We start from the raw sequence: 18,069 nt of genomic DNA on the forward strand, positions 1-18,069 counted from the left end.
GGCTCAAAGCAAACAATACATCTGTAGGGTCCAGCCATAGGCAGAGTTCTGAGCACAGGTGGCCAATCACAGATGGCAGGAGTGGTAACTGCTTCCTACCCCCTATTATACAGTGACTGTACCAATGGTTACAGATTGGATAGAGACTTTATGTGCATAATAATACTTTTGGACTGATACAGAAAAGTAGCATATTTCCCCAGACACGCAGAGCCAGATCCATCATGTGTGTGCTCCTCCTTTCTGAGCACACGGAGTAGTTCTGCACATGATACAGCTACACAATATGTAATTGCTCTGCCTCAGTGTTTGAAAAAAAAAAAAGAGAAAATCCATGAAAGAGAAAAAAAAAAACCTACTTGTAAAACGTAATTACACCTTACAGGGCGGCAACACTGAAACCCCCATAATGTAATAAATGTATCAGTGACAGACGTACTGTAGGACTGATACCTGTATCTGACACTGACTACATGGTGCCCGCTTCCAGCTGTGCAGGTGAGAAGACTCAGGCAGCACAGACGGTACCAGAGGGAGAACATACGCCGCCCTGGGAGCCAGGAAGCAGAGACTCATGGGAGGAATGCGCTATAACAACACCCTATGATGAGAGCAGCTAGTGCCCGGCACGATTACTAATAGTTACACCCACCAGGTACAGTCTGCTGTCAATTACTACTTGAGGTGTCCAACATCATAATATCACTGGTAATGGTTTCAAAATGTTGACAATGACCAGCAGTGATCAAACTGTGACACTCCCAGACTCCCTCACCTCCCCAGTCATGTCCATGTGTTAGTAATAGAGATAATAGTGATGTCACTGTGACACTCCCAGACTCCCTCACCTCCCCAGTCAGGTCCCTGTGTTAGTAATAGAGTTAAGAGTGATGTCACTGTGACACTCCTAGACTCCCTCACCTCCCCAGTCATGTCCATGTGTTAGTAATAGAGATAATACTGATGTCACTGTGACACTCCCAGACTCCCTCACCTCCCCAGTCAGGTCCCTGTGTTAGTAATAGAGTTAAGAATGATGTCACTGTGACACTCCCAGACTCCCTCACCTTCCCAGTCAGTAGGTAGATGATCTCCAGGGTGATATGTAATATCCTCTCAGTCATGTGACTCCTGTCTTTGTCCATCCTCTGTGAATCTATGACTTATACAGGACAGGTGTCACAGTCATGTGATTGATGCCCCCGTTCCTCACAGCTCAGCTACCTAGGAATAAATATAATTATTATAGACAACACAGTGTACACATGTAAAATACAATTTTGCATAGAAGTCTATTTTGTGGACGGATCTTTTGATTTTTCGCACAGTTTACACTTTGGAGTTGAGCTTTTATTCAGTCGAAGCATCGGTCATTTGTTGCTTCACTGCGTAAAGAATGGAATGTGACATATATGGCTCTCAGTCTCACACGGTTACAACTGTAGAGACATACATACACACATATTTAATAAGGGTAAATTTTAAATTTTTTTTTTTTTATTTATATTTGTAAGTGATTTTAATTCGATTTTGCAACTCAGAGATTTACTAAAGTAAAGGAGTCTTCGACACCTGTCTTTAGTGCCTTGCCGGGATATGACAGTTGGGAAGCCGGCGGTCGGGATTTAGACCGTCGGCTTCCTGACTACATCGCGCCTCAACCACCCAGGGTGGTAATTCCACAGCAGGAAGACACACAGCGTATAACTCACCTGATACACACTACTGATCACTATACACAGGTCACACGCTGATCACTATACACAGGTCACACCACAAGACGATCACTATACACAGGTCACACCACACGCTGATCACTATACACAGGTCACACCACACGCTGATCACTATACACAGGTCACACCACACGCTGATCACTATACACAGGTCACACCACACGCTGATCACTATACACAGGTCACACCACACGATGATCACTATACACAGGTCACAGATAGCACACAGTATTCACTATGCACAGGTCACACGCGCTGATCACTATATACAGGTCACACGTAACACACGCTGATCACTATGCACAGGTCACACGCGCTGATCACTATATACAGGTCACACGTAACACACGCTGATCACTATACACAGGTCATAGTGTTCACTCTAGGTCCGGTGGCAGGCAAGACCTAGAGCAAGGGCACCTCTGCACGTGCCGAAGGCATCCATTTCCCGGCGGTGACCACTGCTCTGCTGTTTTCCCCACCAGTAGGACACTGCAGCCCACGGCTGGTGCGGACACAGAACACACAGCGGGTCCTCAAAAACAGGTCCCCAACCTCCTGTATCACGTAATAACTCACTATAGCACGTATTTTGCAATCACTGACTATTCACAGGTGACACTTACCACACGTTCATCCCTATACGCAGGTCACACCAATATCACTCATCTGATTCACACTGATCACTATACACAGGTCACACTGGTACTACACCTGATAATACTGATCTCCTAAATGCAGGTGCTGGTGGTCTGGGTGATGGGGTCTCTCTCAGGGTCGTAGACTTGTAGGTAAAGTTGCTTGTGAACATTTGCTATTAAGGGGATCCAGCTGGGTAATGTCTAAATCCCCTGACGGAAATAAACTTTAAGGAAGTGGATAGATCCCCTTCCGTAAATGTACCCTACTGACGTCATCGCGAGTAGGCAGAGCATGTGATCAGACCACGTGACTGATTTAATATTACTATTACAGGCAGCCCCAGTCCGTAGGGAAGTGAGGAAGAGGTGAGCTTACATTTGAACACTAGTGGTAGTGTGTTGCAATGTCTATACATGCTCTTATTACGGACATTTTCCTGAAGACCATCATTCACTGTCAAACATGAGCGGTCTTACACAAAATGGTGCCTGCACAGGAGACATCACGTGACCAAATTAATTCTTGAGGCGCATTTATTATATAAAACGTCTGTATGGCTGCTGATTGGCTGTTATGTATGAGTAAGCAGTATTACCCATGATCCTCTCCTGCTGGTGATCTGTGTAGTCAGTGAGTGTCTGTCTGTTCTCTACACCAGGCACTCTAGCTGCTGAGGGACTACACATCCCAGCATGCCCTAACAACAGCACTGTGGTAGGGCATGCTGGGATGTGTAGTTCCCCAGCAGCTGGGGTGCCTGCCCCTGGTGTAATAATAGGAGCTATGTGACAGAGATAGGATGTGATAAGAGGTCTCTGTGTTATACACAGCTGTCACCTAAGCTGCCATCATATATGTTATCATTGGGAATGTTCCTGTTAGTGAGTACAGAGCAGCCCCACAGTACAGCACATCTCATGCATGTATGTATGTGTTATGTGCTGCAGCTCTCGCTGTCTCTCTCTCTTATTATAGGTTATTATGTAGTAACGCAGAGACACAAACTTTCCTGTTGGGCAAGTGGTAAAACAAACCGGCGTCACTGCGGCACATACAGGAGGAGAAGGGGACACGGGTATGTGTAAGGGAGGGAGCTGTGTCATACATGCCGATGTCTGTAACAGCCCCTCTGGGGGATTCCCAGGTGGTATCCTCTCTGAGGGGGACGTGGTGCCGCATTGTACAGCAGGAAGCAGAGCTAGGGTTACCATCTGTCCGGGATTCCTCCAGAGATCAGAAAATCTGTCCAGAGGACTTTTGATCCCAGATGGGCAGCGTCTGTAAATCTCCTGGGGCGCCGCCTCAACACTACTGACAATCAGTGTACCCACCTCCCGTCTGATCTGCGGACTGCGCATTGGTATGCACTAGATCAGGGGTGGCCAACCAGTCAGAGGCAAAGAGCCCAAAAATATCTGTAATCAAGTTAAAGAGCCGATAGCATGCGCGTCACAAGGCCACACCCCATTTTTGTGCACACGCTTTTGGTATGACATTCATAGGAGCATGACCTTGTGTCACTCCCCCGATTATAGTCACACTGGGAGCGAGCCCACCACATTATAATAAAAGATTATACATGCCTATCCTCCGGAAGTCGCAGGAGGCTCCCGATTTTTTTGGGTAACCCACCCCGCTCCCCCGGAAGGGTAGACACTTCTTCCGCATTTTGCCCACTCCCTAGTGAAGTGTGCCGAATAAGGGGAATTTTCTTGTGGACCGGCGGGTCCGCGAGTAAGGGGCATGACCTAATGCTGTGATTCTATGAGAATCGTGTCATTTGGCCCCGCCCCTTATTTAACTATGTACCGTCCGCAACAAATTGCCGCATTTCATCCGTCTCCAACCCCAACACCTCCCACCTGCTTCTCCTCCCTGTATATTATAATATACACAATTTACATAGATTGTAAGCTTGCGAGCAGGGCCCTCATACCTTTATGTCTGTCTGTTACTACCCAGTTTGGATCTATTAATGTTATTTCCATTTGTAAAGCGCAAACGGAATATGCTGCGCTATATAAGAAACTTTTATAATTATTAATATTAATAATAATAATAAACTTCCCAATATAATTTTTTCACTGTTGAAGTGAAAGAAAAAGCCAGAGCACTAAAGAAAACATTGAAAAAGCCACGTTCACATAAAATACACAGAAACAAGCCAGATCCACATAAAATACATTTAAAAAACCACATCCACATAAAATACATTTTGAAATCCAGAACCACATAAAATACATTGAAAAAGCCAGATCCACATAATACACACATCAGATCCTCCATGTGTCACTCCATTCTCCTCCATTACCATTCCAGCCCACATTCATGTGTCATTACAGCCTCCCATGCCACTGCAGTGGCCCAATGTGTCACTCTAGCCACCCTCCCCACCGGAGTTATCTCAACAGCCCCACTCTGCCCCCATAAGCATGAAAACAGACAGCACCCCCCCAGCTCTCAGGCTGCCCCCCCCCCACTGGCTCTCAGGCAGTACTGCCGATTATGCTGTACCCTCCTTTAGTTGTGCCCATTAAGCAATGCCCCCAGTAGTTGTGGCTCTTATGCAATACCCCTGAAGTTGTGGCCCTTATGCAATGCCCACTGTAACTGTGCCCATTATGCAATGCCCCCAGTAGTTGTGCCCCTTCTGCAGTGCCCCCTGTAGTTATGCCTATTATGCAATGCCCCCAGTAGTTGTGCCCATGTAGCAATGCCCTCAGTAGTTGTGCCCCTTCTGCAATGCCCACTGTAGCTGTGCCCATTATGCAGTGCCCCCAGTAGTTGTGCCCCTTCTGCAATGCCTCCTGTAGCTGTGCCCATTATGCAATGCCCTGAGTAGTTGTGCCCATTAAGCAAAGCCCCCAGTAATTGTGGCCCTTATTCAATGCCCCCTGTAGCTGTGCCCATTAAGCAATGCCCCCAGTAGTTGTTCCCCTTCTGCAATGCACCCTGTAGCTGTGCCCATTATGCAATGCCCCAGTAGTTGTGCCCCTTCTGCAATGCCCCCTGTAGCTGTGCCCATTAAGCAATGCCCTCAGTAGTTGTGCCCCTTATGCAATGCCCCCTGTAGCTGTGCCCCCAGTAGTTGTGCTCCTTCTGCAATGCCCACTGTAGCTGTGCCCATGATGCAGTGCCCCCAGTAGTTGTGGCCCTTATGCAATGCCCCCTATAGCTGTGCACGTTCTGCAATGCCCCCTGTAGCTGTGCCCATTATGCAGTGCACCCAGTAGTTGTGCCCCTTCCCCGCCCACACCCCTATGAAGAAACTTACCTGTCTTCAAGCTGGCACCGCTCCACGTCGTCAGGACTCCCGAGTCCCGCCGTCGCTGCTGCAGCCGCTTCCTGATGGATCTAACTGGACATGCATCATGGTCATGATGTCAACTGCGCACTGTATCACTGGGAATGCTGGCCTCTGAAGCGATTAGAGGCTTCTTTAGTCTCTGATCGCTTCAGAGACCAGCGTTCTCAGTACCAGGGGGGGTCTGCCGAGACGGGAGCCGCATCGGAAACACAAAAAAAAGCAGCTGGTTGGCCACCCCTAAACTAGATCCTTTACCCCCTGAGGACAGGAGCTGGCCATGCATGGGGGTGGAGCTTCTGAGAGCAGGCACTGGGTGGGGTCACCATAGACGAAAGTGGGTGGTGGCCCTGTTCACCAATTCGCCATATAGTATCAGGGCTGCCATCGGAACTGGACCTCTTCCCAGCCCTGTGGCCCCCATCAAGGTCCAGCCTTCCATGCCCTGTGTCCCCCCCCATTACGGTCCAGCCTTCCTTGCACTGTGCCACTCCCCCACTATGTCTAGCGATCCCTGTGCCCCAATAGGTCCAGCCCTTCCTGTTCTGCACTACCCCTTAGTCTAGCTTCCCTGTGCCCCCCTTTAAGCTCCAGCCTTCCCAGTCCCAGAGGCGGGCTGGGCCGGGGGGCAGGGTGCCATGTGCCCCCCGGGCCGCACCGTCACCTAGCGTCCTGGGCCGCCTCCTCCACAAAAATGTAGTAAAACAAGACTGTGATACTGCCGCACATAGGCGGCCGTATCGCACCTGAAGACTGCTCTCTGTGGGGGGGGGAGAGAATGGAAGCATTCAAGGCTTCCAGACAGGGCGCGTGGTGTGGGCGGAGCGGCAGTCACAGCTGCCGACACGCCCACGTCCTGGCTGTGCAGCTACTGTGCAATAAAGTTTTTTTTGTTTTGTGAAAGCACTGGCGTGCGTGACGCCCTGACGTCACACCGGTCCGCTCTAGACACAGGACAGCCGCTCTAGAGACAGGACAGAGCAGAGGAGCCGCGTGCGGAACAAGGTAAGAGGAGGAGGGGGTTGGCTGGGGAGTGGGGACATTCGAAGGATCCTGGCTGGGGAGTGGGAACAGAAAAGGCCGGGGGCTGGTGCTGGCTGGGGAGTGGGGGACATAGAAGGCTGGGGCTGGCTGGGGAGTGGGGGAAATAGAAGGGGGCTGGCTGGGGAGTGGAGGCATAAAAGGCTGGGGCTGGCAGGGGAGTGGGGGACATAGAAGGCTGGGGCTGGCTGGGGAGTGAGGACATAAAAGACTGGCGCTGGCTGGCAGTGGGGATATTGAAGGGGGGCAGCTGGGGCTGGCTGGGGAAACTGAAGGTGGACTGACTGGGCACATAGAAGGGTTGCGCCTGGGGCTGGTTGGGCACATAGAAGGGGGGCTGCTGGGGACACAGAAGGGGGTCTGCTGGGGCTGGCTGCGGACTTAGAAGGGTGCTGCTGGGGACACAGAAGGGGGTCTGCTGGGGACACAGAAGGGGGCTGTTTGGATTGTCTGGGGACACAAGGGGTCTGCTGAGGATGGATAAACAAATGGGGGCTGCTGGAGCTGGGGACACCATTTAAGGATGGGCCGTCACCTATGGGCCAGTGCTCTGTACTTGCCCCCCAGGCTAAAAGTTGCCAGCCAGCCCCTGCCCAGTCCTGTGCCCCCCCAAGTCCAACCCTCCCTGACCTGTGCCCCCCATTAAGGTCCAGTCTTCTTGGCCCTGTGATATCGCCCCACCATGTCTAGCCATCCCTGTGCCCTCAGTAGGTCCAGTTCTCCCTGTCCTGCACTACCCCTTAGTGTAGCCCTCCCTGCTCTGTGCCCCCCATGTCCATCCCTCCCTGTCCTGCATCACTCAGGTCCTGTCTTTGATGTTCTGTGACCATCGGGTTGCCACCACCACTCAAATTTCCCCTGTGCCCTTCAAAAACCACTTTTCCTCTTGCCCTGCCCCTCATCCCGACACCCCCTTTCATCTTCCACTTCTCCCATCTTCATTCCTTACCATCCTCCTCCTCTTCTGCTGAAGTCGAGAGTCCTACTGGCCGATGATTAGAAGCGACGTGGAAAAACCTAGGCATGGCAGGTAAGAACAATCTTCTGACATAAATAATGTTTTCCCCCAAACGCTGCTATCGCTGGTGAAAACCCTGACGGCAATAAAATTTGGCAATTTTCGACAGTGAAGTCTTCACAAGTGTTATGGTGGTACTTCATGTGGATTTGGCATTTTTCAATGTTTTTGTTATATGTGGATCTGTCTTTTCAATTTTTTTTATATGGATCTGGCTTTCTCATATTTTTTTTTATGTGGATCTGTCTTTTAATATGTATTTTATATGGATCCGGCTATTTCATATGTATTTTGTGTGGATCCAGCTATTTCAATTATGTAATTTGTGTGGATCTGGCTATTTCAATGTATTTTGAGTGGATCCGGCTTAATAATAGTTAACATTACTGCCTCACAGCACTGAGGTTGTCGCCAACCAGTATATTTTTGGAGTGTGGGAGGAAACTGGAGCACCAGGAGGAAACCCACACAGAGGGAGAATATACAAACACAGAGGGAGAATATACAAACTCCACACAGTTAAGGCTGTAGTAGGAATTTGGCTCCCAGCAAAAATTAATCCTATATGTGTGTGCGTGTGTATGTGGTAGGGAATATAGATTGTGAGCTCTACTGGGGCAGGGACGAATGTGAACAGCCAAATATTCTCTGTAAAGAGCTGAATATGAAATGAGGGTTGTGTCTCAAAACTGCGCCCCATGTTTGAGTGGCCACACCCCGTTTTGTTTTTTAGCATGCGTCGGAATAACAGGCACCCTGTCCCCTGCAACTCTATAATATATATACATAATATGTGATCATTTTTTTATTCCAAGAAGCAGTAACACAATATCTGACTAAAACAGGGATCACCTAGCGTTTCCTCCTTAGCTGCTCCCCGCTAAAACAGCCTGCGGGTGCCATCCCCACCCACGGGTCGCAGTGTCCCGTGGGTGGGGAAAACTACGGGGTAGCCGTCACCGCCGGTGAATGGATGCAAGTCACATGCGCCCAGCATCCATTCACACTGACAGCAGCGTGGTGTGTCCGTTAGTGCCGGGCACACCCCCTAGAGGGACTAAAAAAAGGGATGCGTTTTTAAAGGCACGCCCCCTTTTCCTTGGTCACGCCTTTCTCTAGGTCCGGTGCCCTACATATACTGTATATACACTACCGTTCAAAAGTTTGGGGTCACCCAGACAATTTTGTGTTTTAAATGAAAACTGACTTTTATTTATCAAATGAGTTGCAAAATGAACAGAACATATAGCCAAGACATTGGCAAGGTCACAAATAATGATTTTTATTTGAAATTATAATTTTGTCCTTCAGACTTTGCTTTCGTCAAACAATGCTCCTTTTGCAGCAATTACAGCATTGCAGACCTTTGGCATTCTAGCTGCTAATTTATTGAGGTAATCTGAAGAAATGTCACCCCACGCTTCCTGAAGCACCTCCCACAAGTTGGATTGGCTTGATGGGCACTTCTTGCGTACCATACGGTCAAGCTGCTCCCACAACAGCTCAATGGGGTTGAGATGTGGTGACTGCGCTGGCCATTCCATTACAGACAGAATACCAGCTGCCTGCTTCTTCCCTAAATAGTTCTGGCATAATTTGGAGGCGTGCTTTGGGTCATTGTCCTGTTGGAGGAAATTGGCACGAATCAAGTGCTGTCCACAGGGTATGGCATGGTGTTGCAAAATGGAGTGATAGCCTTCCTTATTCAAAATCCCTTTTACCTTGTACAAATCTCCCACTTTACCAGCACCAAAGCAGCCCCAGACCATCACATTACCTCGACAATGCTTGACAGATGGTGTCAGGCACTCTTCCAGCATCTTTTCACTTGTTCTGCATCTCACAAATGTTCTTCTGTGTGATCCAAACATCTCAAACTTCGATTCATCTGTCCATAACACTGTTTTCCAATCTTCCTCTGTCCAATGTCTGTGTTCTTTTGCCCATATTAATCTTTTCCTTTTATTGGCCAGTCTCAGATATGGCTTTTTCTTTGCCAATCTGCCTAGAAGGCCAGCACACCACAGTCGCCTCTTCACTGTAGACATTGACACTGACGTTTTGCGGGTACCATTTAATGAAGCTGCCAGTTGAGGACTTGTGAGGCGTCTATTTCTCAGACTAGAGACTCTAATGTACTTGTCTTCTTGCACAGTTGTGCACTGGGGCCTCCCACTTCTCTCTCTACTCTGGTTAGAGCCTGTTTGTGCTGTTCTCTGAAGGGAGTAGTACAGACCGTTGTAGGAAATGTTCAGTTTCTTGCCAATTTCTCGCATGGAATAGCCTTCATTTCTAAGAACAAGAGTTTCACATGATATTTTTCTTTTTCTGGTCATTTGGAGAGTATAATCGAACACACAAATGTGATGCTCCAAATACTCAACTAGCTCAAAGGAAGGCAGTTTTATAGCTTCTCTAACAAGCAAACCCGTTTTCAGCTGTGCTAACATAATTGCACAAGGGTTTTCTAATCATCCATTAGTCTGCTAACGCGCTTAGCAAACACGATGTACCATTAGAACTCTGGAGTGATGGTTGCTGGAAATGGGCCTCTATACACCTACAGTATGTAGATATTCCTTTAAAAAACAGATGTTTGCAGCTAGTATAGTCATTTACCACATTAACAATGTATTTCTGATTGATTTATTGTTATCTTCAGTGAGCAGAAGCACTGGCTGTTGTTTCATCTGGGATAATACGTTGTTTGCACTCTCTCATCCCCCGTTTGACTTTGACGGGGGAAAGTAGAAGTGACAACACGTTTTCTATACCCCAGACTTACTTCCTTTGTCTTTTGCTAATATTTCTACCTTGAATATTATACATCAATTGGATATACCTTTAAGCAGTTTAAATGCAATGCAGACTAATATATAAACTTGCACATATCACTTTATGCGTTGTCTTACAATCACTTTTTTATTTCATCCATTGAGGATGTTTTTAAGTGACTAATATTGACTGTTATTGCATTATTTTTCTGATTCACAGCCTGAGATTCAAAGTTTTACTTTTTGACTCGTATATACAGTAGGTCATTCAAGTTTCGTTCTATAATCAATAATGAATTATTTTCCAGATTAATTACAGCCTTGAGGTTAATATTGTAGGAATTTTTTGAGACGGTACACCTGGCTGCAGTATACTATTACCAACCTTTAATATGTCTCTGGAGGAATGCATTTAAGCACTGTAGTCCTTTACTTATTGGTGTCCTACAGTTCTCTCTCTGAGATTTCTATCTGAATAATCAGAGTGTGAGATCCGTTACATTTATATTAATATTTTCACCATTTGTGTTTATTTTTGTAATATACTGTATGTTCACTTATTGTAATACTTACCTGTATGTTGCTCACCTGGAACTAAGACTACTTGGAAACTTTTGCCCATAACACATTGTGGGAGGTAGATATATATATATATATATATATATATATATATATATATAAGTCCAGCGTCCAGCACTCACATCAAACATCAATACAGCAATGGGGTGCACATCAGCTGTTCCTCCTGGGTCCAGGGTTCTTCAGCAAATATATAATAAATGGAGATGGCACTCACCAGTATAATGCAGCTTATTTATTCCAGAAAAAAGTCATTGGTAGGCTTACATACAGGTAGCAACGTTTCGGTCCCCAAGTGGTCCTTTTTCAAGCATTCAAGCCTTTACTTGCATAATGGCAAACGGGTATGACTCCCCTCAGCGTAAGATCCTACTTACCTGGTGCCCGCCTCGCCCTTAAATACCATCCCCACGGCGCTCTTGCCGCTCACACATCGCGTGCGTTCCACCCGGTGGAACGCATCACCCGGAAGTCGCTCCACTTCCGGACATGTGATATCCAGCTGATAATGCTGGATTAGTCCACACGCGGTGGAACGCATCACCCGGAAGTCACCTTGCTTCCTATCAGGTGTTCAGCGTATGTGAAGTATATGGACTCAGACTATGATACAGGGCGGCTACTGGCCACGCCCTTTTAGCGATACTGGGGCTAGCACTTATTAAAACAGAGTGTCAGTAACAAACATCCATAGGGAAAGATATAATACATCAGATTTATTTAAAGTGGGTAGCGTAGAGCACCGTGAGGAATGGCAATTCAAGGGGTTAGCGGACATCAGGACCCTTGTAATCCTTCTTCAGCATATAATATGATAGACAAATACTACAATATACATAACAGACAAACATATAACATATATGTTAAAAAAGACTAAGTGGAGAGGAAAAACCTACACATACACAATATATTTATTTAGTGGAGTAATGTATTAGCCCAAAAAAATATTTTTTATGAGGAACCCATATAGGGATTCCTCAAAAGATTCTTATACCACCTATTATAAAGTCAAAGGTCAATGTGGTAAAAAAGAACGAAGAGCATTGTGTTCATTCAATCCCCTAGGTGAGATCGTGTCCAATCGATATATCCAGCGTGCCTCCAATCTTCGTAGCATAAGCTCCCGATCACCTCCTCTTGGAGGGGGGGGGACCCAATCAATAAGTCGACATCTCAGGGCTGATAGCTGATGGTTGTTAGTCTGCCAATGTCTGGCTACTGGTTTATCAGATGTGCCTGCTGCAATAGCTGTACGGATTGAGCTTCTGTGATTCGCCATCCTTTCTCGGAAGTTTCGGGTAGTGAGACCCACGTATGTAAGCCCACATGGACATATAATCATATATATGACATGATCCAGTGTACAATAAAGATTATGCAAGATTTTAATGGATTTGCCACTACGTGGGTGTGGAAATGTCGCACCCGTCATCATCGAGCGACAGGTCACACAGTTGGGACATCTGAAGCAGCCCTTCCTGGTTGATTTCAACCAATTGTCACTGGATACATCATCAGGCTGGCTGAGTGGGCGCATCAAAAGTTGTTTTAGATTAGGGCCCCGCCTGTAGGCCATCATAGGTGGGTGCTGCATGTTCTTCTTTAGTGCGGGGTCAGATGCCAATATATTCCAATTCTGTCTAATCGATTTATTTATCTTATTAAACTTGTTGTCATATCTACTGGTGTAAATCATCCTTTTGGCCTTAGTATGTTCGTCAGCCACCGCTCTGGTTATAAATTTGGATCTTGCTTTTAACAAGCATCTCTGGATAGTGGACATAGTATACCCACGTTCTAAGAAATGCCTTTTCATATCCAAAATCTGTCTCTCAGCAACATCTTCCTCCGAGTTTAATCTCAAGACCCTAAGGAACTGTGAGATCGGTAAACTCTCCTTAAGTCTTGGAGGGTGTTGGCTGGTTGCAAAAAGTAACGTATTACGATCCGTGTCTTTTCTAAAGAGTGTTGTACAGAGTTTGCCATTTTTCTTATATACAGTCACATCCAAAAAATCGATGTGGTCCTTATTGAAGTTAGCAGTGAATCTAATTGGGCTAGATAGTATATAAAGTTCATTTACCATCATCCAGAATCTTTCCTCTGTGTCACCCCATATCAGAAAAATATCATCAATGAAGCGACTATAATGCAGGATGGCATGACCAAATTTAGGTAAGATGTTGATACTCTCGTAGTTATGCATATACATATTTGCATATGCGGGCGCCAAATTACTGCCCATAGCTGTCCCCGAACACTGCTTATAGTATTTTTTTCCATATACAAAATGGTTCTCACTCAGTACTAACTCCAATAGTTCCAACAAAAATTCCACAGGTTGTTTTTTCTGTCCAGAATCATTGAGTATGTCACGTACTACTGTCATACCTTCCTCGTGTGGGATGACAGTGTATAGAGATGTCACATCTAATGTAGCCAAAAGGGTCCCATCTCCTATACCATCAATCACTCCAATTTTGGACAAAAAATCACCAGTGTCCTTGATGTAACTCGGGGTTGTGCATACTACAGGCTGTAGGAAGCTGTCTATAAACTGGGCTAGTGGTTGGAGGATAGAGCCCTCAGCTGAGATGATTGGCCGTCCCGGGGGTCCTGTAGGGTTTTATGGACCTTAGGTACCGTATAGAGAATCGGACACCTGGGATATTCAACAATCAAATAATTACTAATCAGATCATCTATCCAACCAAGGTCAACGGCTCTTTGGATGACTAAATCTACTTTCCTTTTGATGGTACTCATAGGGTTACCCAGGCAAGGAACATACGTGGTGATATCTTTTAACTGACGTCGTATCTCTTTATTATAGTCCACCCAATTCATCAGTACTACTGCCCCACCCTTGTCTGCCGGGCGTATTACCAAATTATGATTATTCATCAGTGATCTTAGGGCTAGACGCTGTTCCTTACTTAGATTATCATATGTGTATTGTTGGTCATTTTTCATGATATCACACTCTGTACTCCTCAAAAAGGTCTTAATAGACGCATTAGTGGATTGTGGATCAAAGTTACCAGGTTTTTTTAAATGGACATATTTCTACACTTTGACATGAGGAATCATCTGAGAAATACTCTTTGAGACGTAGCTTCCTCCCAAATCTATAATGATCCACCTGAAAATCAAATGGATCGTGAGATAGAGTAGGGACGAATCTCAAACCCAAGGTCAATAGAGAGGTCTCAGCCTCAGACAATTGATGGTCTGAGAGGTTGAATATTAGATCTAGATCCGTCTCCTGCGACGGTTTCTCCTTATAACCACCCCTCCTCGGGTGCGGCCTCCTTCTCTTGGGGTAGGGGGTCCTTCCCCTAACTCCGTCCCTACACCTAAAAAACCACTGGGGGTATATTGTCGGAATACTCCATTTCTGAGGCAGTAGCGGATGAGGCGGAGTCAACTGTATCTAATGCACCAGTCCGCCTTACTCTCTGTGTTTTATGGTATGGTTTGCGCCCAGTATTACCAGTCAACCATCTATATACTTGGTGGTTGGCATAGTCATTATTGACTGTATTAAGCTTTTTTCTTTTGAAGGAAATCAAATCAGTCTTGTATGTGTCTATCTGAGCCTGTAATTTAGAGCTCCAACTTTCTGTCTTATCACTGTATAATCGCTGTGAATTACATAGATCAAACTGCACAATATCTGATTTGATCTGGCCTAATTCAATGCCAACCTCCTCAATCACTAGTAACATTAAGTCTAGAGCACATTTATTGAGGACGCCACACCATTTCACACAGAATTTGGGGTTATTACGGCCAATAGTAGGAACATTATTGACCCTAAAACCCCTGGGGATTTTTTTAGACCTAAAGTACTCCGACAAAAATTGCCCATGTAATGTTAAGTCAACCTCGCGTCTCTTCATACGTAACAATTTATAATAAAGGTCAATGGGTTTCTCAGCTGGTAAGGTGTTAAATTCATATTTATCAAACAAAACCTTCTCAGCATCCTCATCTGTCAATGAACACAAAAAATTTTCTGCTTCTGATAATAAACAGTCATCTAAAGCAATAGTTTTTTCTTGAGACATTTTTGGAAAAAAACCACAGAGGTAAAAACCTATAGTGCATATCATATCTTGGTTGAAATAGACAATGGAAATCTGATATTGAGGGCAAATAACTTCCTGTAGAGAGCAATATCATAACCTCTCTATTATCCTTACCTCTGTGGTTTTTTTCCAAAAATGTCTCAAGAAAAAACTATTGCTTTAGATGACTGTTTATTATCAGAAGCAGAACATTTTTTGTGTTCATTGACAGATGAGGATGCTGAGAAGGTTTTGTTTGATAAATATGAATTTAGCACCTTACCAGCTGAGAAACCCATTGACCTTTATTAGAAATTGTTACGTATGAAGAGACGCGAGATTGACTTAACATTACATGGGCAATTTTTGTCGGAGTACTTTAGTTCTAAAAAAATCCCCAGGGGTTTTAGGGTCAATAATGTTCCTACTATTGGCCGTAATAACCCCAAATTCTGTGTGCAATGGTGTGGCGTCTTCAATAAATGTGCTCTAGACTTAATGTTACTAGTGATTGAGGAGGTTGGCATTGAATTAGGCCAGATCAAATCAGATATTGTGCAGTTTGATCTATGTAATTCACAGCGATTATACAGTGATAAGACAGAAAGTTGGAGCTCTAAATTACAGGCTCAGATAGACACATACAAGACTGATTTGATTTCCTTCAAAAGAAAAAAGCTTAATACAGTCAATAATGACTATGCCAACCACCAAGTATATAGATGGTTGACTGGTAATACTGGGCGCAAACCATACTATAAAACACAGAGAGTAAGGCGGACTGGTGCATTAGATACAGTTGACTCCGCCTCATCCGCTACTGCCTCAGAAACTGAGTATTCCGACAATATACCCCCCAGTGGTTTTTTAGGTGTAGGGACGGAGTTAGGGGAAGGACCCCCTACCCCAAGAGAAGGAGGCCGCACCCGAGGAGGGGTGGTTATAAGGAGAAACCGTCGCAGGAGACGGATCTAGATCTAATATTCAACCTCTCAGACCATCAATTGTCTGAGGCTGAGACCTCTCTATTGACCTTGGGTTTGAGATTCGTCCCTACTCTATCTCACGATCCATTTGATTTTCAGGTGGATCATTATAGATTTGGGAGGAAGCTACGTCTCAAAGAGTATTTCTCAGATGATTCCTCATGTCAAAGTGTAGAAATATGTCCATTTAAAAAACCTGGTAACTTTGATCCACAATCCACTAATGCGTCTATTAAGACCTTTTTGAGGATTACAGAGTGTGATATCATGAAAAATGACCAACAATACACATATGATAATCTAAGTAAGGAACAGTGTCTAGCCCTAAGATCACTGATGAATAATCATAATTTGGTAATACGCCCGGCAGACAAGGGTGGGGCAGTAGTACTGATGAATTGGGTGGACTATAATAAAGAGATACAACGTCAGTTAAAAGATATCACCACGTATGTTCCTTGCCTGGGTAACCCTATGGGTACCATCAAAAGGAAAGTAGATTTAGTCATCCAAAGAGCCGTTGACCTTGGTTGGATAGATGATCTGATTAGTAATTATTTGATTGTTGAATATCCCAGGTGTCCGATTCTCTATACGGTACCTAAGGTCCATAAAACCCTACAGGACCCCCCGGGACGTCCAATCATCTCAGCTGAGGGCTCTATCCTCCAACCACTAGCCCAGGTAATAGACAGCTTCCTACAGCCTGTAGTATGCACAACCCCGGGTTACATCAAGGACACTGGTGATTTTTTTGTCCAAAATTGGAGTGATTGATGGTATAGGAGATGGGACCCTTTTGGCTACATTAGATGTGACATCTCTATACACTGTCATCCCACATGAGGAAGGTATGACAGTAGTACGTGACATACTCCATGATTCTGGACAGAAAAAAACACCTGTGGAATTTTTGTTGGAACTATTGGAGTTAGTACTGAGTGAGAACCATTTTGTATATGGAAAAAAATACTATAAGCAGTGTTCGGGGACAGCTATGGGCAGTAATTTGGCGCCCGCATATGCAAATATGTATACGCATAACTACGAGAGTATCAACATCTTACCTAAATTTGGTCATGCCATCCTGCATTATAGTCGCTTCATTGATGATATTTTTCTGATATGGGGTGACACAGAGGAAAGATTCTGGATGATGGTAAATGAACTTAATATACTATCTAGCCCAATTAGATTCACTGCTAACTTCAATAAGGACCACATCGATTTTTCGGATGTGACTGTATATAAGAAAAATGGCAAACTCTGTACAACACTCTTTAGAAAAGACACGGATCGTAATACATTACTTTTTGCAACCAGCCAACACCCTCCAAGACTAAAGGAGAGTTTAACGATCTCACAGTTCCTTAGGGTCTTGAGATTAAACTCGGAGGAAGATGTCGCTGAGAGACAGATTTTGGATATGAAAAGGCATTTCTTAGAACGTGGGTATACTATGTCCACTATCCAGAGATGCTTGTTAAAAGCAAGATCCAAATTTATAACCAGAGCGGTGGCTGACGAACATACTAAGCCCAAAAGGATGATTTACACCAGTAGATATGACAACAAGTCTAATAAGATAAATAAATCGATTAGACAGAATTGGAATATATTGGCATCTGACCCCGCACTAAAGAAGAACATGCAGCACCCACCTATGATGGCCTACAGGCGGGGCCCTAATCTAAAACAACTTTTGATGCGCCCACTCAGCCAGCCTGATGATGTATCCAGTGACAATTGGTTGAAATCAACCAGGAAGGGCTGCTTCAGATGTCCCAACTGTGTGACCTGTCGCTCGATGATGACGACAGGTCTGATAAACCAGTAGCCAGACATTGGCAGACTAACAACCATCAGCTATCAGCCCTGAGATGTCGACTTATTGACTGGGTCCCCCCCCCCCTCCAAGA

The 18,069-nt window shown here is 45.2% G+C and overlaps 1 protein-coding gene across 6 annotated transcripts in view; it reads right to left on the reverse strand.

Moving 5' to 3' along the window:
- Positions 1–2,632, reverse strand: part of LOC148436277 (uncharacterized) — a 30,756-nt gene extending 28,124 nt beyond the window's left edge. For 2 of the 6 annotated variants that reach the window (XM_088465101.1, XM_088465096.1), the window contains exons 1-2: positions 2,451–2,632; positions 1,068–1,224 (exon numbers count right to left, since the gene is read on the reverse strand). In XM_088465101.1, coding sequence (XP_088321227.1) covers positions 1,068–1,145 — 78 coding nt within the window. In that variant the 5' untranslated portion in view covers positions 1,146–1,224; positions 2,451–2,632. The other 4 variants (XM_088465098.1, XM_088465097.1, XM_088465100.1 and 1 more) reach the window with 4 other exon arrangements.
- Positions 2,633–18,069: the final 15,437 nt, after the last annotated feature.

This window comes from Taudactylus pleione, unplaced genomic scaffold, assembly GCF_031769625.1.
Source record: "Taudactylus pleione unplaced genomic scaffold, aTauple2 ptg001845l, whole genome shotgun sequence".
Classification (NCBI taxonomy): Eukaryota; Metazoa; Chordata; class Amphibia; order Anura; family Myobatrachidae; genus Taudactylus; species Taudactylus pleione.